The sequence below is a fragment of the Colossoma macropomum genome, unplaced genomic scaffold (assembly GCF_904425465.1).
Source record: "Colossoma macropomum unplaced genomic scaffold, Colossoma_macropomum, whole genome shotgun sequence".
In the NCBI taxonomy this organism is placed as follows: Eukaryota; Metazoa; Chordata; class Actinopteri; order Characiformes; family Serrasalmidae; genus Colossoma; species Colossoma macropomum.
Genome location: NW_023494788.1, coordinates 9,847,039 through 9,868,526, shown reverse-complemented (window position 1 = coordinate 9,868,526; position 21,488 = coordinate 9,847,039). Strand labels below are relative to the sequence as shown.

Sequence of the window (21,488 nt, the reverse complement as noted above, 5' to 3'; positions counted from 1 at the left end):
TAAGGGGCACCCTTTGCTGAGCTCCTTAATGCTCACCAAATCCTGAATGCAACCAAATTCTCACAGTAATGTTCCAACATGCAGTGTAGCCTTCTCAGAAGAGTAGAAGCTGTTATTGCAGCAAAGGGGGACAAACTCCATTAATACTCTTGATTTCAGAAGAAGTGTTGGATGAGCAGATGTCTGCCAACTTTTGACATATTGTGTAGCTTTCATTGCAGATACGCAGTCAAACCCTCATTAAAGCTGTTTCAGAGCTTTTACAAGTCTAAGCTACATATTTTACCATAAAAGACCAAAAAAATATGATTTTCATACATAAAAGTCAAAGCTTTTTAAAGGTAATCACTTCAAAAATACGACTCTCAATTCTGAGCATTTCTTTTATTTTGTTGTCTTTCAGTACCTTTAACAACCGCTCACACTCAGATAAACGGACATGAGTATAATGAGTACTATAAAATGAATACTTTACACCATGTCAAGAGTTTATTTGACAGTATTTCAGAATATCGTACAGGTAAACAAGAGTTTAGCAAAATTTAATATATCCGCACTGTTGCATTTCATAAAAATATTTGATCACTTAAGTCTTTGAAACTATCAATAATACATTAAACCATATTTATAGGAGTACAGCTGTACAAGGTAAATACACATCTAACACTACACAGTAATATCGATCTGAAATGGGCCCCTTGAATGTGCCATCTTTCACAGATTCAATATTTTCCTTAGTAATATAAAATGTTTTTTTTTTTCCTTTTTTCCCCCACAGCAGGCAGGATACAGCTTCAACAGTAAAAGCTAGAGCTGTGCAATAAATGCTCTCTCTTTTTCTTCGTACATCGCCTCATGTAAACAGCAATTAAATCTAGCACACTGCACCCACTCGTGTGAACCGGTACAAATGGATGTGCTAGGTACAAAACTTGCAGGGCCTTATGAACCAGGGAGCAGTTTCATCATGTTTTTTTCTACTTTTTGCCCCCCTACAAATCTGGTGCATTCAAACTGATATGTGATTTGATTTGGGTCACCATCCTACTTTAACCTCACATCTTCATGAGTTACATTCTGCGTATTTCAGTGTTGAAGTGGGTTGGCACGGTTGTCAGGCTGTGAGGAAAGCAGCAGAGGCCTGTCGTACTTTAAGCTAATCGTACTGCATGTAAAGGCAAAACAGAGAAATGTTTGTCTTTCATGGCACATGGTCCTCCAGCAACAGGAACCACAACATACGTTCTCCTTCCTTCCTGCTTGGCTTTGAGTATCAGCAAGACTGAAGATGGTGACTGATATCAGACCGGTCAAAAGTTCATAGCAAGGGTGAAGGAGATGCAGCTGGTTGATTTCAGGGTATATAAACAGATGGGACTCATTCTCAGCCACCAGTTTCAGTGGACTGGCCTCTACAGAAAAGGCCAGTACAGCCACTACTTCTGCAGGAAGTGAAAGTCTTTCGTCTCTACCATCTTTACCTCACTTTACATATCTTTTCTTCAGTATCTTAATCAATTATGTGACAAAGACCATCTTAATGTGGTAGAGCGAGTATCATACACTCTGTAATTAAGATAACCTTTGGTATTATATCTTGTATCTTAATGATGCGATGCTTTCAGGAAGCTGGACTCTATTATTGGTGACTAATTTGCTGCTAAAGAAGAGCTTCGTAGGATAATTAATGTGGCAGGTCAGGCAGCAGCTGCAGGTTTAATCACTGTAGGCCTCTGACACAGATCTTTTACAACAGACTTGTTCCTCTTGCACTGTAAAGATTTGTTGGTTTACCTTAAAAAAGTTATGTCTTAAAACGATGACTTTGTTGAACTTCAAACAGTAAGTTAAAGAAACAGTTTGGCAAAAAAAAGAATTACTTAGACACGTGTTTAGCGTCCAAATTTTGCTTCCTTAGTTTAGCATTGGAGCTAATATTGACAACATGTTTTCTGTAAATGGTGGTACTCCAAAGGCTCTGAAGACACTGGGGCCCCACATGGATTGTATCTTTCCAATTTATTTTTGGATGTAATTTTTAAAACTACTGAAAGACTCTTAATTGATACTCTTGATTAATTAGATGCCAAGAACGAATGAGAATTTCGATTTATTGTAGCCTGGTCCCACTCTGTAAGAAAAACAAGAATTTTGTGGGTTTTTTTAGCCTGGTCTGTAAGAAGAATGATAATTCCATTTTTTATTTAAGTAAATTTGATACACAATTAGGCTTTCAAAAGCACCGTGAAAAACAAAAAGGAACAAGGAACAAGAAAAAAAAACAGGGAAGACAGTGTCTCCCAGTTTTTCAGAGGGAAAGGTGGATTATGAAGATATACTGAAGCTGCTAATGGAAAAAAAAAAGCTTATGCTAGAGTATCTACAAAACTGCAAATTTTAGCATTTTTGAGACTGTTTTAACTTGAAACGTGAAGAATGTATGTTTGTGGAGATGTTAGTGGGCTTTAGGTAATGTATGTGTCCTATCCTGGTTAAAAACAAAACAGTTTTACTTCAACAGCCAAGGTGCAACAACCATTACAATTTAGTCCATTTGCATACAGTAGTGGTTTCTGACCCCCAAGGCGTTCCACAGTTTTGCTCCAAACCAACTCGTGACACATAGGAAATAAGGGAAAAGTGGACTGTCTGGGGGCCCTGAGGACCAGGTTGGAAACCACTGGCATACAGTATATTGATATACAGCCATGTTACTTATATTCATATGTTGCTTATATTCAGCTTGATACATCCTAAGTGGGAGAGGGAATTATGGAGCTATAACAAAACAGAGAGTAGGATTATCAAAATTGTCATGTTTTGCTGAGGAAGTGAGGTGAGCCAAGCAGCCCCTGCATGAAACTTTCAGGGAGCCCTACATCCCAACTTGTCAGAGTGGTTTTATGACGCAATATGATTTATTGTGAATTATTAAAATGAACTAAACTTATTGCTGAACGCTAGAGGGTCATTTTAGACAACAGGAAAGTGGAAAATAAAATCTGATTTTCTTTTTGCCAAACCACCTTTAACAGACCATTAAATCTATTTTACTAGCTTAGATCAACATTCTAATAAATTCTATGAACTTTTTTGAAATTCAATAAAATCTAAAATTTAAGGCGTTCACATTTTCTTACTTTTTAAAATTAAATCATTTTTACAGTGTGATCAATTACATGTGTAAAAGATCTTGTTCTTGCCATTCTTATGCTCTTCCACGTTTCAAGAACAAAAACGTCTGTGCGGTTATGATTTCACTATGAACAGAAATGTGGAGAAATGAGCAGGTCACAACTGCAGTCTTCTCTATCTCATATAGTGTCTATATTAGTTCCCTAGTGAAACAGCCACCAGTCTACTGGACCATTGATAGAACAAATTACTCTGAATCCTTGCCTGGAGCAATGTATATTTTTAACAATGTTTGAACTCAATATCCACGAGCAGACACACTATAGGCTTGGAGAAAAGTGACTTAACATTAGCAACAACTTCTACAGCTGCATGTTTCAATGAGATACTGAAAAGCAAAAAAAACTCTGAGCTTGTTCAAAAGCCAACAGGATCTACTTAAAGTTACTCAACTTTCTCAGTTGCCTCGATGGACAACGGCTCTCATGCTGTACCCATTCCTGCCAGTAAGGCACTCTGCCCCATACAACTGGGTCCCATTCCAGCCATGCTCAGCTATGAAGACTCAGCTATTGCCCCAATACCCAGAGGCAAACACCTTCTCGTCCCCTCTTCTGCAGGTGATTCTTTACTAAAACTCCCAAAGTCTCAGGTAGCACAGTTCAAGCAAAGCAATCCATTGCTTTCCCACTGTCTGGATGTAATCTCAACCGTTCAGCATCCACCTACTAAGGTCCCTTCAAGTTAGAGGCCTTGAAGGAAAGGAGACGAGGGAGGGCTGCTCGTAAGGATTGGGACGGGGCCCCAGCCCCACAGTGGTGTGGTTCATGAAGCACAGTACAGGGAGAATGAGGCTGGAATGACACACTGAGGCTTCGAGGAATCCTGCGAGAAGAGTGGTAAGCAGGTTTGGTTCGGTACAGTCCACAGTCAAGATAATACTGAGTTACAAAAAATTCTGCCTTCATAAATGGACTGCATTTCATAGGAATATAACGTAGTACCACATGTTCCATAGCATCAGAGATACTGTATTACAGATGGTTAGAGCTACAAGTCTTTTTATGGTTGGGTTGCTGATTGATATGTTTCTTTTATGTGATGTTTTGTCTCTTGCTCTCCCCCTCTCCATTACGGTACTTAAATAAAAATAAACAAAAAATGAAAAAATATATCATTCCACCTCCACCTGTCTAAACTCTCGTTGGAAAAGCACCACAATGGTTCTCTTTGCCTTTTTTACCTTCACATCAGTGCACATCAGAAGGTCTACGGTGGATTCACACTGACAAATAATGAAACACAACACTCATGTAATATTCGAGTTCATCGCAGATTCTTGGTGGCCTGGAATCCCCTTTCATGCTACACATAGATGTCTGAATTGTCACCTTTCTTCACTGGATGCTCAGGAGCTTCAGGAGTGCTTCAGGAGCCAACTCGAAACAATAGAAAAAATAAACAACCTCTACATGAGAAACCAAATGAAGGGGATCGGTTCCCTCTCAGATGGCGGGAGGAGCAAAATGAGCGAGGATCCAACGGGCAGGAAGACCAGACGTGAAGAGTCCGGTCTGGTCTTCTCGGACAGCGTCTCTGCTCTGGATCCAGAATCAAACCGTAGCGCGTCTGTGCAAGCCAGGCTGCTAGAGCTGCCATTAAATCCGGCCTGGTAAAACTACCATGTTTTCCTCATCGTAAAAAAACAAAAAGCCTGGATCAGACAATCTATGACGGCAATCCTTCCCTTCATCCTTGGACGTCATGTCTTGTCACACGCTGTTTGCACTCATATAACTCCCCCTTGTCCTCCCCTTGTTCTTCCCTTCCTGTCTGGTTGCCACTTTTAAGCACAGCTCTTCTGGATGGACCTGCCACCCCTTCTCTATGTGCAACTTCACAAAGCTGGTGGCACCAAGCGAAGCTGGCCTCCAGGGAGCACCTTGTCTGGTCCAGGACCCGTCATGCAGTGCCTATGAGGGGGGCCGGCGGAGCGGAGGCTGGGTGAGATGATGGGCGATGGTGAAGGGCGTTGAGTCGCGCTAGTGAGGCGACACTACTTTCTGCAAGGCAGGGGGGGCTGGAGGGACAGAAACTCCAGGGGGCGGCACCGTCTAGTGGAAAACATACCATGACAGTTAATGACCTATATAATCTTAAAGGGACAGTTGAACTAAGTAATGTTAATCTCTATGTCTAGTGACAGCAATGTTATTGTGAAAACTGTAATGATCAGCTTCTGTACAGCAGTTTGGCTGAATTACCCTCATAAGAACTAACAGATCTAACAGAACTAAAAGATCTAACAGCTGCAGCACTGTGTAAAAGTCAGACCTCCTTTCATGTACTTAATTTACTGTCAAAATGGCCTTTAAGTACAAGCAATTCATCTTTCAGCAAAAGAAAAAAAGCAAAAAAAACATTTAACTGAAAATTACAATAATTCTATATATAATATCAATTTTTATAAAATATTTACTGTGTCCACTCTTTGCCTTCATTACAGCTCACATTATTTTCGGGAGACTTGTTTTCAGTTTTTCAAAGAAATCTGCAGGGATATTTTTCACACCTCCAAAGTTCAGTCTTAGAAGTTGGTTGCATTTTCTGCTTCTCACCATCCAAGTAATCCCAAACACACTCAGTATGTTAAAGTCTGGACTCTGGGGTGGACAGCCCATTCTTCTGAGAACACCAAAAGTATTTTTGCTTGATTTGCAAATTTTCTGTTTTGTCTGTCTTCTTTTCTCAGTAACAGCTTCTTGACGGCTACACATCCTTTCAGACTCATAGCACTGAGTTGTCTTCTCACAGTGGAAGGATGGACAGAAACACCTGTGGATTTTTTCAGATCTAAAAGCAGTAGTGGAGCTTGATCTGTCAAAGGTGGAAGCTTTAGGCTAGGAATGCATTATGGTACTGGAATCATATCGGTATTGGCCCAGAATTCCCATATCGGTGCATCCCTACTTTAAGAACTGTTTATCTGATGGGGACAGTTTTGGTGGTCTACAAGATCTTGCACAATTGTTAGGAATCTCATTTTCTCAACTCCAGTTTTGGAAACTCCTGTTTTTTTTTTTTTTTGCTTATTTTCCTATGACCTTCTCCTTCCTTATCCCAGTGGATTATTTTATATCTAATCTACTCAGAAATATCTCCTGAAAATGAATAACTTGTACGAAATGGCCATTTTGACTGGAAGTAAGTGAATGAATGGTGGTCTCTGACTTTTACACAGTACTGTATGTAGTGTATGGTCAGATAAGGAAGCACTGACACTGAAACACAGGGCTGAGTCACAGATGTACCGATGACTCAGATCCTGTTATGCACATTCCTGTCCTTGACAGCATACTACAAATACAAGTAGTAAGCCCATCGGCAAAGCTGCTCAATGTGGACTAAAAGCAAACACATCACACATAAAAACAGACATGACTTCTGATATAAAAGGAGAAACAGAAATAGAATCAGAGAAACATGCAATTTGCCACAAACCGTGTCTTTAGAGTGTCCCATTATGAAGAAATAGGGAGAGGCGAGAGTGTCGCTTTTCATGCACATGGAAAGATTGGAAGCAACCATTCCTACAAGATAGGGAGTAAATATCTATACCATCACTGGCATTAGAGCAGAAGCAGAGAAGAAGAGAAAAAAGACCAGCTAATACTACAAGAGTGGTACAAACTAATGCCTTATCTCTACTGGCCAGGTTCAGGCAGACCACAGCATGGCTGCTGATTTTCCAGCATCTCCATTGTCATTAGACCCTGTGCAAGCAACCTGAACCTTGCTGAGACGCTGCATAGTCAGCAGACTTTTACTTCCTGACCCAAATTGGAAGGCGTGCAAATGAAGCTGATTGGCTGCAAGCCAGAGATAGGTGTGCCACCTCACACACACATGCTTCATGTTCAGTGAGGCGATGTGAACAAAGGTAGCCACACTGACAACAAAAATTACAGTCAAAAACAAATTAGCTGGCTTTTTAACACCGTTCTCTCCCCTGAGGAAGCAGATATTATATTTAACTTGCCTTAATTAAAGCTGTTACTAACTTTTTGAGTCCTCAGTCAACGGCAGTTCTGTATTAATGCTGACGTTCCGATGTATTTTATTCACAACAGAGAGGCAGCCAAGACTGACACAGCAGACACATCTGACTTAACAGACATGCCAAGTCTGTGGGCTGAGTGAACACAGCCAGTAGCATGACAGCATAAGATTAGAGTCCATTTAGAAGCAAATTCTACAATAAACAGCATTAAATGAGAGCTTTCTATACATAAAACATACAGATACACTGTACTTAACAACCACTTTATAAGTTCACTAACCAATGACTGCCTGCAGTATCTACACCTGGGCGTTTAAAGGGACCCCCCGGCCAAAATAAAACATTTACCTGCCACTATATCTTTTGTGGTGCCGCAGTAGTGTCTAGAGTGAGATTTTCCAGTTTAAAGACTAGGAACACCACCTTCTGATAATGTATCTTGAAGGTAACCTTTAAAAAACTACTTTGATGTGGATTTTTGGGGGCAGGCTACTTGATTTTTTTCATACTGGCTGACAAATGCAAAACAAATGACAGAGGTGGACAACAAGCTAAAAGCTAGTTATCTGGCTGCCTATCTAAATACCTTACCTTAGTTTAGCTTCTTTTCTCTGGCTGAAAGGGTAGAATGTCCATTTTGTGCTGAATAAAGACAGCATCACTGTTTTCTTTATGATTTTGTTCGATGGCCGAGGTAAGAGCTACACTAATGCTAGTTTGGTTATATGTATTAGCCTACAGATCAGTAGCCAGGCTAGCAGTCAGGGGCATGAAAGCTTTCTTAAGAAAAAACTTGCAAAAGTTCTTAAGACTAACACAATTAAACACAGTTTAACACAAATAAATATTCTCTTAAGATAATCTTCATTATTTTCTTACCATTTTCGTAAGAAAACCTTCATTGTTTTCTTTTGTATGCTTCATTGCATTTTACCATGTTCCATAAACGACGTGGATACATTCTGAATTTGTGTTGACGGTTATTTCCGTTATTCAGTTTAATCCACTCAGATCAGAGCGAAATGGAGGAAAAACCTTAAACCAAGCATTAGCAAACAAGAACTACAGGTGATGGTGGAAGAAACAGCCAGCATGATATAAAAAAATAATAATAATTGTGGGGTGACGGATGAGGATGGGCAGGAGTAGCAGAGGCAGCGTCTGTAATAAATTTAGACGCTGACCTTGTCAACACTTACAAGACAAGTGTGAGGCTATCGTAAGGTTAAGAAAACACTTATTTGCTTAAAAGAACATATTTTCAAGAACACCACTTGTTCTTAGAACTATTCTTTATTTAAGAAAATAGTTAAGGAAAGAAAATAAGAAGAATAGCAATTTCTCGCAACGTTTTTCTTAAGAATGAAGGTAAGAAAACATATTTAAGAAGATTTTCTTTCTTAAGACACTTTCGTGAATCTGGCCCCAGGAATTGATGACACCACAGGGATTCCTAATGGTCGTATGATGTATTTGCGTAATGAATGCTGAGCATTGTAGTGGAGGGAAACACTAATGAACAAAAACATGAAAATCATGATCATGAGTTCTGGCAAACTGATAAGGCTGAGGGTCTTTATAGGCAAATTTCCCTTTGTCATCCCCTCTTTACCACTCTTCACCACTCTTACATTAACCTTTAGAAGTTGGGGGTTATTACTGTAATTCTGCCTCATTATTTGAATGTAATTATTCAGTAACATAGTTTATTATGTAGTGACTTACATTTACATTTGATTTACATTTTGTGTCAATAACCTCTGACTTTTCCTCAGTTTGTTTCCATGTCAAGAAATGTCAGAACATAATAAAATATCTCCTCTTTTACTCACCAACACAAATGTGGTTTTGACTGAACGTTTAGAATCTGCACTTTCAACAGAATTTCTCTGCTTGTATCAATGAGTTACTAGTGAGAAATAATTAACATTCATTTACAGCATGCTTTTGTTATCTCTGCTGATAACTGAGATCTTGAAGTGTTGAACTCTTAGCTAATACGCTAAACATGCTTATTGTATGGAAACTTTTGTTGCGACACCCACCATATTCGGGCACCTGTCCTGTGCCCCTTTTCAGCAGCAGACGCACCCGTCGGCCACCTGCCTTGATGAGCTCGATGGCGCGGGCGTGACTCATGTCCCTCGTACTCTCCCCGTTTATTTCTATGATCTGATCGCCCACCTACAAACATAAACACAGACACACACACACAGCGCTTATGAGAAATGCTTTGGAGCAAAATCTCCCTTATTATTGATAATATTTTCTGTCTCTATGCTCTAATGCCTCCATGCTGTCTGTGAATAAATTACGTCTAAATTCATTTACAGAGAGCCTCCATGGGAGGGTCCAAACTCTAGAACATAGCCTGAGGTCAGACTGGTACAATCAGCTCCAGCCAAAACCGAGTCTGGCAGGCAGGCTGCTGGAATACATGCTCGATCATTCTGCAGCAGTGAGTGGGAGCACATGCTGGACTGACCCTCATCCTGCCGTTACGGATAGCAGGACCGTCCTCAGCCAACCGCAGCACGAACAGGTCCATCTTGTACTCCCTCCCTCCTCTAATGCTGAAGCCAAAGCCCTTCACACTCTTCTCCAGCTCCACAGTGAAGTAGTCATAGTCCTGCAAAGAACACAAACATGAGGAAACGGTCAGCACACTGAGGTATGCTCATTTATTTGATAATATTAGCCCTCTGCATTAAAGGGGCATTCCACTAATCTGTCTAAATTTCTGCATAATTCAATTGCTGAGATGTAAAAATCATTTAGTCATTCAGAGTGGTCTGATGAGAAATGGTTCACCGTAGAGAACCAAACTCAGAGATCACGATGTCTACAATGCAAATGTAACAATTTTATTTGCTATCCAAAACCACCAGTGAACTTCCATGTTTTTATTGATAATAGTCAAATAGGGGTATATCTGAAAAAATACTCTTTGGAGACTATTTTATCTTACAACAGCCTGCAAGTACATATCCACCATAAAACATTGTAAAAAACACAATTTAGGCCAAAAACTATCATAAAACACTGTCTCAGACATCAGGCAGTGTATTCATAACCATTTCATGTAACAACTTTCTGTGAGGGAGTTTTCAGAGGTATGAAATGTGTCAGAGGTCTGGTTCCTATCAAATATTGTCTACATCTCAATGATTAAATTATGCAGAACACCAGTTTGCCACAGTCATTTAACCTGAGTTTTAGGTGAGTTCATTTTACATGTTTATCGTATGTTGTATTACAATTTTGTTTACACTAAATGAACTAATTCAGAGCAGATTTTATCAAAGACACAGATTTTTCTCTTATTTTATAAGCACTTAGTAGTTATTAGTCACTGTGTTAGAGTTGTTGCTTAATGTGTTTGATCTCATCCAGTCGCCAAAGCGGTCTCTACAGCATTCGAGCCAAACTGTACCAGAAGTCAGGTAAACTATACAGACTGCTAAGCTGACAGTGACCATCTGCACACTTCTATTATGGTAATACAGGATGAACTGGTACATCTGAACACAAAACATCATAATGGTTAAAAAAAAACACACTCACTGCACTCATACCTAAAACACAACAAACTTTACATGAAGAGAACTGGCAAAAAATTAAAAAATAAAGAGTTAATTAACAGAAACCAAGAACTCTAGAAAGCTCCAAACCCTGGAAGACGTTTGTTTTATATTAAACTTGGTGAGTTTCTGCTGACAATTGAAAATTGAGAACTGCTGATCATATTTGACAGTCCAGTCAGTAAAACACTGTATAACCGAAACTACTTAAGTCTAAAGTTACACTATTTGCCATATTAACCACATGAAATGGTTCAGTGAAAAATCGAATTTACGCAACTTTTCACTCAGCCCAAATGTAATTGAACAGCCAAGACATGTTTGGTGTCCAAATTTTGCTTCTTTATTTTAGCACTGGAGCTACAGGAGTCTACAGGAGTCTGACTCTGCTACACCAGAAGTCAACAGACACCCAAATCTTTTTGTAAATACATGCAACAAAACGTCTCTCAACCCACTCAACCCACATCCTGCTCTTCATTACAGACGTGCAGACCTGTGGATGTGGTTTAGGAAGTATGACTTACAGTGTTGAGCCAAACTTCACTGTGTGGCTCAACACTGCACAACACACAGGCATATGGATGCTAGAGTACAGCACTGATTTCTGTTGTTTAAACTCATAAGTATATATCTTCAGTTAGAAAATTCTAAATAAACAATTATTTTAAAATAAATGGAACAAAAGTTGCGAATATAGTCTGTAGTCCATAAGTCAGGTACACAGTGAAGTTTTAATAACTTTAATGAAGAGCTGGTTGTGGTTTGAGTGGTTTGAGAGAAGTTTTGGGGATATTTTTATATATTTGGTTGACTATCGACTTCTGAAGCAACATGACCTTCATAGCTCCAGTGCTAAAGAGCAAAAAGTTGGACATCAGGAGCAGAAAATGGCTTAGATGATGAGTGAGTGAGTGATTGAGTGTTCTTTAGCTCTATAAAATCGGTACTGGTATCATGAAATTTTGCACTACACTGCACTTTCCACCAAAAGTCCTAAATCTGCAGTGTCTCTATTATAGTTCAGGCACTGCAACAAATGTATAGAATTCTTTATATCTGAACATAATACTGTATGGAGTTAACAGCACACTGGGAGTAGTAGTCCTACCTGTGGTCTGTAATCTGGGATTGAATGTTGTCGGTAGTCGATGAGAGGAGGTGGATGTCTGTAGTCCATAGTTGGAGGCTGTCTGTAGTCTGCTACTGGTGGATGTCTGTAGTCCACAGGAGGCTGTCTGTAGTCTGTGTACGGAGGCTGGCAGATGTCTGGCTTAACGTCCTGTCTGGCTTTCACCTCCGACCTGTAGCTGCCAACATGTTCCAGTTAGAGGAAAGCCTTTCTAGCAACAAATCGCATTTTGTTAAGACATCACACTGATGACTAAGAAGACGTGATGGTGTGAGAGATCGAAACAATGAAAAAACTGATGAAGAAAAAAATCTGTTTTTTTCTAAATGTTCAGATCATCGCACCACGGTGATATCTGGAGCTTTCGAGATGGTTCTGAAACATTCTCACATTAAAGCTTTCTAGTCAAAGAACTGGAAAAAAATAAATGTGAAATACTACTTAATTACAGGGTTCTGTTTCTTATTCAAGGGCTCAACTCATGGAAAACCAAATGTTCCTCACTTTTTTGTAAACGAGTTTGTTTCAAAACATGCTATTCACGCTCCAGTCCATACAGTCTGTATATGGACACTGAGCTGCAAAAACAGCCTGTTTTGACTATATTTTTTGGAAGGTCACAAAATCCAACATATTTAAATATATCCACCCATCTACGCTGAAGTTCTGAAGAGTGTTTCAACCTGAACTGCTTTCTGAAGGCAAAATACAGGGCAGCCAATCAGAACAGAGCTCATTTGCAGAAACCAGTCTTAAAGACACAGTAACAAAAACATTTAAATGATAAAGAGAGGTTGGAAAATGGTCATATAAAAATGAGTTATGACTGTTTTTGGTACATAAAACCATACATCCATATAAGTGTGGGAAACGATCAAATACAAGAAAAATGTAGGATATGGGCTATTTAAACTAAATATATGCATGAAAAATATATGCGTCATTGTGCAGAGAACCAGATGATGGTTTTGTATTTTTAAATGCTTTATTAAACAATATCATTCATCAACCATTTTATTAAGAAACATGTTCTGCTTCACTATGTTATGTTATTGATTTGCATGGTAATAATGAAATGCAATTTGGAATGTCTTTTCTTTTTAGCAACACTGCTTTGCATCACTTAAAGAAGTCTGCGAGAGTGTGGCAAATCAGATGATGACGTGGACACAGATCTGCAAACAGAAACAGGAGTTTCTGACTCTCGTTCAGGTGTCAAAACACACTGATCCCGGATCAGTATCATGCACTTCTTTTTTTTACCAAAAACTCAGGGGAACATTCGAAGCATTCCGGTGTGTCGTCTTTCTGTAGTTGGTGTCATGCCCATATTGGAAACTCCAGGTCCAAGCTGGATCTCTCTATGGCAAAAATGAAGGCGATTTTCACACTATCGCACCCTGTGGTTCCAAACTGAACAGGTCTTCAAAATATGAACTTTGCTACATGTGAGCTCACCATAAGACAGGCAAGCACAAAAAAATACCCCAAACAAATCAGTAAGCTTCTTCAAATGTGGTAGTTAAGTCGTTTTGGCAGTAGTAGTATATTAGGAGTAGCTGTTGTTGTTACACAGTGTTGAAGTTTAATAGATTTTCATGCAACGTTACTTCAACACGCAGGAGTGGCAGCTTCCTATTAGCATGGATGTGCATATTTCGACTCCTTGAGCTTGTAATTAAGAGGATCCGGTGACATTTAGTGGAAAAATGTACACAGGACAAAATGTATTGTTTTTGGTACCTTGATGTTCAACACAGGGCGTAACTGCTCATTGATTTTTGCCATAGTGCAGTCTAGCTTAGACCTGGAGTTGCTAATATGGGCATGACGCACGACTTCAGAGGTCTACGAAACCTCGTTTGGGCTCACAACTTGACTTTTACATTTTGATATGGACTTTGAAACAATGTATTGAAATGCTGCACTTTGATGGATTTAAAGAGTTTTGAATCTGAGTTTTGAGTTTGACTTCACTACTAGGAAACACTGATGTATTATAAAGTACATGTAGTGTTATGTTAAATGTATGTATTATGTCATCTAAATGTCTGTCTGTCATTCATAACTCTGAATCCCTCCAGCCAGTGTTTCAGGTATGGCTGTAACATCTTCTACATCAAGAAGCAGCCCCAACGGAGCTTTTTCACAAATGTGCACAACGCATTAACATAAGCAGTGGGAAACCTCACTTTCCTCTGTCTTTGAGCAGGAGCCAAGTTTGCCAAGTCTCAGTTCCCGTCTTTCACAAGGCATAAATCAGAGCAGACCTGAGCTGAGCTTCAGTGTAAGACTCGTGAAGGGCTCCCTGGGCGGAGAGGCATGTTTTATTGAGCAGGTATCCGCAGGTAAATAATTCAGAATGGGGAGTTAAGCGACGTTACACAACCGAGTGAGAGAGACAGAGAAGTGGTGCTTGCTTCAGGCAAACCTTTTCACCACCTCGGGCCTCATAGCTCAACCCCAGGATTTGTGCAGAGAATTTTGTGCACATCAGTGGACAAACCGCACGCTGGTCTGCTGGTGTAACTAATGTGTTTTCGACTTGACCCAAATGTTTGCCAGCCCAAAGAACAACAGGAGCTGTCCAAGTGAAACCCCATCCTATTCTGCATTCAGTTTGTGTAAAGGTATGAGGCTAGAATAGAAGGTATAGTCTCTATTTCACATTTCAGGTGGTCAAATCATCCAAATCTGTGGCTTTTCTAAGTTTTTAAACATGAGTGTTCCTCTCTAACCATTCCAGATGTAATAAATTATGTAAAATCATACAAATTAAGGTTGTAAAGGACTGTGGAAAAAAGTCAACAGATCCACATATTGTTTACTTTTTTCCCTCAATGAGATTTTAGTACACTGTACCTGCTGTCATGGAGGTAGAGCTGAGGGGGCACTGGGACCGGTACCCCACCAATGGAGCTGAGCTGGACACCTGGAATAACCGGAACACCCGAAACAACCGGAACAACGGGAACACCCGACACAACCGGAACACCCGAAACAACTGGAACTCCTGTAACACCCGGAATGCCTTGATCCACCACAGGGCCTGTCTGAGTCACCACCGGGCCTGACTGCACCGCCTCCAGGCTGGGCTGACTCACAGGCTGGCTGGCCTGAGTAACGGCTGGGCTGCTTTGAGGGCCTCCGGGGCCTGGCTCCACCAGCTGGGGGCTGGGCTGAGTGGTTGCCGGACTGGGATGGGGAGCTGGCGGGCTGGGGTGTACCACAGTGGGACTCTGCTGGGCTGCTGGGCTGGATTGGGTCTGGGGGCTGTGCTTCTGTGCCACCAGTGGGCTCTGCTTCTCTGAGGTAGGGGCGGAGTGGGGGCCACTCACGTCTGTGAAGGAAGAGAAGAATGAGTGGTGTTCAAGTGGAACACTGTTTACTTTAAACATATTGTCTGCCATTCACAACACAATAGCCTCATTCACCAATATCCTCCTAGTTTTTTCTTAAATTTAATCTTGAGAAAAGGCCACAAAATATTCATGATGTGTTCTTAAACTGCAGAATTGTTCACACCTTTGTGCTCTTGAGTGTGTGTAGATTCTGTTCTTTCTTAAGTATAAACCCCAAATAAGAAAACACTGGTGAATGTCAGGATTTTCATGAAAACTGCGTAAGCGGGTTTTAAGACGAAGTTTCTTCATATCTTAATATCAGTTAAATAGGGCATTTTTCCTGCTAAGTTTAAAATACAAACATTTTTATCACTATTTTACCATTATCAACATTACATATAAACTCTCAGGAGACATATGTAGGTTCACTGGTCATTTTGCATAGTAAATAAAAAGGATATATTTGAGGTGTAAACACTGCGGCCACCACCGTAAAGAAACCAGTAAGTTTCTCTTCAGTGAACCACATCAAACCGGTCTGAATGACTTTGATAACATCTCAATAATTCTTTCACGCACACATTTAAAAAAAACAGTGGGATTCCCCTTTAAGTTAATCTACAGGCCATTTTATATTACATAACACAGAAGCAGTAGCAGTAACACAGAAATACTCCTAAAGCATGGTTCTCTCTGACCTTCCTCAGGGATGATGTGCAGCGTAACGGTGAGGCCTGCGTCTTTGATCAGCTTCACAATGTCAGCATGTGGCATGTTGATAATAGACTGACTGTTGACGGCCATGATGCGGTCGCCAACCTTCAGCTTTCCGCAGCGGTCAGCCGGACTGCCCTCAATAATGCGGCCGATCTTGTGTGGCACGGCTACAATAAAGTATATATAAAAATCACTGATTAATTTCCTTCTTCTGAAAGTAAGGATGAATACAGAGATATAGGCAAAGGAATAGGGAAAATATGACCAAAACAAATTTAAGTCTCCATTCTGAGGTCAGGCATAATGTCAGACTCAAGCAAAGCAACGTTACAGGCCAAACACTAAGAGCAGGGTTGGTTTCATTGGGCAGGGATTAAGCCTAGTCCTAGGCTACACAGAACTCTGAATAGAGATTTTCCTTCAGAAAAAATGTCCAGGATTGGGCTTAATGGCTGTCTGAGAAACCAACCCTTTGGCTTTACAATTTAGACTTTACAGTTCACATTTAAAATCCTAAAATGAGTCTATAAAAACAAAAACAAAAACAAAGTGAGTGATGGAGGAGGAAAGACTGACAGATTGTGGCAGTGTTTTCAGGTCGGTTCAGGGAGCTGATGATGACGAAGCCGAAGCCTTCAGTCTCTTTCCTGTGGATGACTACATCGGTGGTGGGCGGCAGGTTGACTGGACACACTGCATGGCCTCGGGGGGAGCTGCTTTGATTGGACACTGCACCATTCTCTCCACACGGCTGGCCTGCAGGGGGCAGTAGACACAGTCTCAGTCGCTGCTTATTGCTTCAGCTTACCAATAACAAGAAAAGGTTTTTTTTATTGCTGTCATTCTGGCCAGTGGCAGTATGGTTGGCCAAATATGTGCCAACAAACATTGATGAATGAATCAACAATTTAGCCACTGTGACAAAAATGTTTTTATGGTTTTAAATGTGAGATCTGCTAGCCACTTGGCTCTGGCCAGTTTGGCAAGGCAAGTAGATACTTTGCTGCAAAATCTTCCTTTACACATTCAGCACAGAGCCAAATCATGCTGGCAGCAGGACTCAGGATGGCCACACTGACCGTAGCCTGGTTCATGGCCTGACCAAAAACACTGCCATGATCACGACCACAAGCTGCTTCTTAACTACACAATAACATCTTAATACTGCTCAAGTCTGCATAGCCACTCACACTGGATACTAGTACTGCATATATACGAGTACTGTAAAAACTGCTGTGTGTTTTTCAACTCTTTTGTTAAGCTTTTTATAATGAGATTCCCCATCAAGTAGGTCGGTGCTTTGGCCCATTTATCCAGTCAGATATGTTGCTGGTTCCCACTCCCTATGCTCCGTGGTTAATCGAGGCCACTCTGCCTGCTCTCTCTTTAAACTTCTGTCTTCCAGGAACAGAACATTAGCTATTTACAGAACATTAGATATTTAAAAGCATTTCAAGTTGAACTGTTTTACTCCAAAGCAGCAGCTATCCAGAGGCTGTCAGGTATCTTGGTTTGCCTCGGGCGAGGGAAATACTATGCTGCTGCTCCTTCATAGCCACTATGGTGTCAGTGCATATAATACAGAAAGTAATGGCACTTCTACTAGGAGTTGGCAATATGACAAATATATGATATCACGATACTTCAAGATATTTCCACAGTACACGATATGCATCACAATATTGTTCTTCTGAACTACAATAATTTTTATTCAGTGTTTCACATACTGCGCTGTACTAATTCTGATTAAAAAGGATTAATTACGCTCTCTTTGAAATGAAGCACATGGTTGGTCAGTGTTTTTTCAGTACTGACAATATCCACAATATGAAAAGCATACTGTCACATACTTTATCATGATAACGATAAAATTACTGTCATATTGCCCACCCCACTTATCTAATATTATTGTGTAGCACACTAAAACTTTGCTAACATGAAAAAGAATCCAATTAGTTTTATTGACATAATCAATGAAGTACTGTACAAGAGCCAGAGACTTACTAACTTCCAGTCAAGACAGCTATTAAGTATTTATTAAGCTCTTAAATTTATATTAAGTTATTACATTTTCAGCATCAGAAAAAAGTAAAACATATATTTAACAGAAAATTACACAGAGGTCTGAACTGAGTATCATTTTTGTCACTATTTGGTTTGTCCACTCTTTGCCTTTATTAGAGCTTCCATTCTTTTCAGTAGACTTGTTTTCGGTTTCTCAAAGAAATCTGCAGGGAGATTTTTCCACACCTCCAAAGTTCAGTCTTAGAGGTTGGTTTCACTTTCAGCTTCTCACAATTCAAAAAATCCCAAACACATTCAGTGATGCTAAGGTCTGAACTCTAGGGTGGTCAGTTCAGTGAAGCGGCAGAAAGTAACTACTGCTTCATTTAAGGTGGAACGGGAATATTTGAACAAGCAGCTGCGAATTGCTGACTTCAGCTTCATATCACTGAAGAAACAGGAGTGAGCGATGATAAATAATATGATTCCCTAACTGTAACTAAAGTCCAGCAGTGAAGTTGCTGAACTTTACCCTCCTCTGCTGTCGCTGCAGACTGGCAGGGTCGCCTACAGAGCACCACGAGTAGCCTGTTAATGAAGTGATGCTCTTCTTGTTCTTCTATTTGAGGGTTGTCCAATTTCATAGGGGAAGATTTCAGCCACTAGTCCTTGTAACTCAGTTCTAAAGGGAAAGGTGACACATGAAAACAAAGGCTAGGGGTAAAAATAAGAAATGGGATTGGGCCTTAGTGTTTATCTGATGGTGACAGTTCTGATGGTCTACCAGGTCTTGCAGGTGCTTGTTAGAAGTCTCATTTTCTCTGCATCCCTTAATTATTTTTTAAACTCATTTTTTCAGTTATTTTCCTTAGAATTCCTCCCTCCTTATGCAAGTAGATTAACTACCATCTAATCTCCTCAGAAACATTTCCTGAATAATGAATTTCTTCTACTTAATGGCCACTGGAAACTGGAAGTGTTGGCTCTGACGTTTACACAGTACTGTACATATGGAATAAGTGTATTGAGTATGTAAGGATTAAGTGTCTGTTTCAGTCTGACACTATGTGGAACTCACTGGGCTGAGGCAGGACCCTCCGTCTCACAGTAAGGGTGACCTGGCCATTGCGTGCGGCGGCGTGCATGAGGTCTATGACGTAGCGGTGTGGTCGGCCTGCCACAGGCATCCTGTCCACGGACACAAGCTCATCGCCTGGGCGCAGCCGCCCGTCCCGTTCTGCAGGGCTGTTCTCGATTATCGCTCCAATGACGATCTGTGACAGGGAATAAGTCTTCATATTAACCCCTTAAACTCTAAACTTATTATGCAGTTATTAATCTTATGGCTTATTATATACTAACTACTATGAATTATTCAGAAACACTGTGTAAGGTTTGTAAGTGTGAGAGTGAAGAAGGTAAATCTGCACTTAGAGACGGATCCTTAGAGTGCACATGGCATGGAAAAGCAGCAGTTTGTTTTTTATACCCCAGACAGTGTTTTAATACTAAATTGTTTGAGGTTGAGTAGGCTTTATCTGGAGTGCTAGCCACAGCTAGCTTAAAAGGTGCAATCGAGTGGGTAGCTCTACCCACAATAACAAGCAAGAATTATGCAAGAAGGCGCTAAGCTGTGTCTTGCCAAAAGAAACGAAAGGGAAGCACTGTAGCTTCCAACAGCCGTCTATTGTTCTGCTATTGTTTGGAATGCCCATTAAAGATCATATTTCTCATCTCTGTCTGCTTTTCTCTGTATTCCCAAGCTGGAATGAGATGAAGCGATCGTTGGGAGCTTCTCAGTTGCCCCATACGAGCCTTGTCACGGGCCTCCGGACTCACAGCCTGCACCGCCTCGTCCCCTCCCAGGATCCTGAAGCCGAAACCCGTCTTCTCCCTCAGCAGGTGCACCTCCACCTCCTGGTACTCCACACCTGAGGAAGCAGCAGAGCTCAGTACACATCAGCTCAGGCCATGCACTTTCGCTGTAGTGTGTGGTTCCTACAGCACCAGTCAAAAGCTTGCACACATGTTACTGAGTGTTTTTCATAATCTTAACAATATCTAACTTAAGACGTTGCTGGCAACACATTCAGAAACTTTGTCTTTGCCCCATTTAACTCATTAAAGGGCCGATATCACTCAACACTGAATTTTCCTCATTTTAAATGAAAGGGATTGATAGTGGTAGAATATTAACACTGCTAAAGTTTGCAAAAAGTACAGGTGACTCCCCTGCAGTCCATATATGGAAATTAAGCTGGAAAAGCTATTTTGACTAATAGTTTTTGTGACATCACAAAAAACAACACATTTACATATCCACCTACTCAGCCAACAGCAGTTTATCCCTGTCCATTCATGCTTAAGCTATAATGAGTGTTTTAGCCAGGATTGCTTTTTGAATGAGGGCAATTTAAATGAGCCAGAGGTCACTAACCTTTATCAGTCTTAAAGGTACAGTAACCCTTAGAATAACCCCCCCAGAGAAGTTGGTGAGCATGCATGTCCACAATAGTTATAGTAATGTGGATCAGCATGTGGAATTGGAGCTTTTTGCATGCTGCTACTATCCATCCATCCATCCATCCATCCATCAATGTATAAAATAAGCTCTATGCTGCTTTTATTATTGGATGCACAGTGATAGTTTCTGTGAGCATATACACACATTTAGAAGTCAACCCCCATCAGTGTGGAAACTTATTACTCATTTGATTTAATCAGAGTAACAGTACAATGTTTTCATGTGTTTTCATCAGAATTGCAGTTTGGGACACAAACAAAATAGAAATCTATGAATGGCTGTATGAGTATGACAAAGGCATTGAGAAATCATGTAATAGAAAATGTAACAAGACTATTTGTGCCTCTGTATGATTCTGCCCCCCACCATCAAGTGGTTTACTAGTTTTCAGCAGCCAAAAAAATCTCAGCATATGTCTATCTTCTTCAGTACTCTTGGAAAGCATCCCAGGTGGCTCCTCATGAAGCTGCTTGAGATAATGTCAAGAGTATGCAAATCTGCTTCAAGGCAAAAAGAGCTACTTTGAATGATCTAAAATATAAGATAAAATAAAAGATGCTTTGGGTAATAATATAATTCCATATCTCTTTTTTTTAGGGATGAACTAAAATTCTGGCCACCAAAAATGGCTAAAATAAGTGCAGTTAAATAGGACTAAAGAGACGTGTTAAAATCTAACAACCAATTTTAATAGAAATAAAAGTTACAAACAGTGACTGAAAACGTTTGGTTCCTTTGCTCTCCTGCGCCAATCAGCACAGATGTGTTCAAACAGTTTGAGCAGCAGCAGATCAGCAGTGGAAATGCTGGCAATGTGGAATCATTTCATTAGATGAGTGATTTGAAAACTGTTCATACTGAGTATCAAATAGGGTATAAAACAGTCCCAGAAACATCTCCACTATAGGTTTGATACTATTTGAAATCCAGAGAGGAACTCTTAGGGCCTTTTATTCAATAGAAACATGCTTGGATTTAAACTCTGCAAGCA

The 21,488-nt window shown here is 40.3% G+C and overlaps 1 protein-coding gene across 1 annotated transcript in view; it reads right to left on the bottom strand.

The window, feature by feature from the left end:
• Positions 1-369: 369 nt before the first annotated feature.
• Positions 370-21,488, bottom strand: part of magi2b (membrane associated guanylate kinase, WW and PDZ domain containing 2b) — a 165,741-nt gene continuing 144,622 nt past the window's right edge. The window contains 9 exon segments of the mRNA XM_036568297.1: positions 370-5,249; positions 9,241-9,379; positions 9,681-9,824; positions 11,888-12,086; positions 14,771-15,248; positions 15,951-16,136; positions 16,546-16,725; positions 19,052-19,247; positions 19,813-19,904. Coding sequence (XP_036424190.1) covers positions 5,098-5,249; positions 9,241-9,379; positions 9,681-9,824; positions 11,888-12,086; positions 14,771-15,248; positions 15,951-16,136; positions 16,546-16,725; positions 19,052-19,247; positions 19,813-19,904 — 1,766 coding nt within the window. The 3' untranslated portion in view covers positions 370-5,097.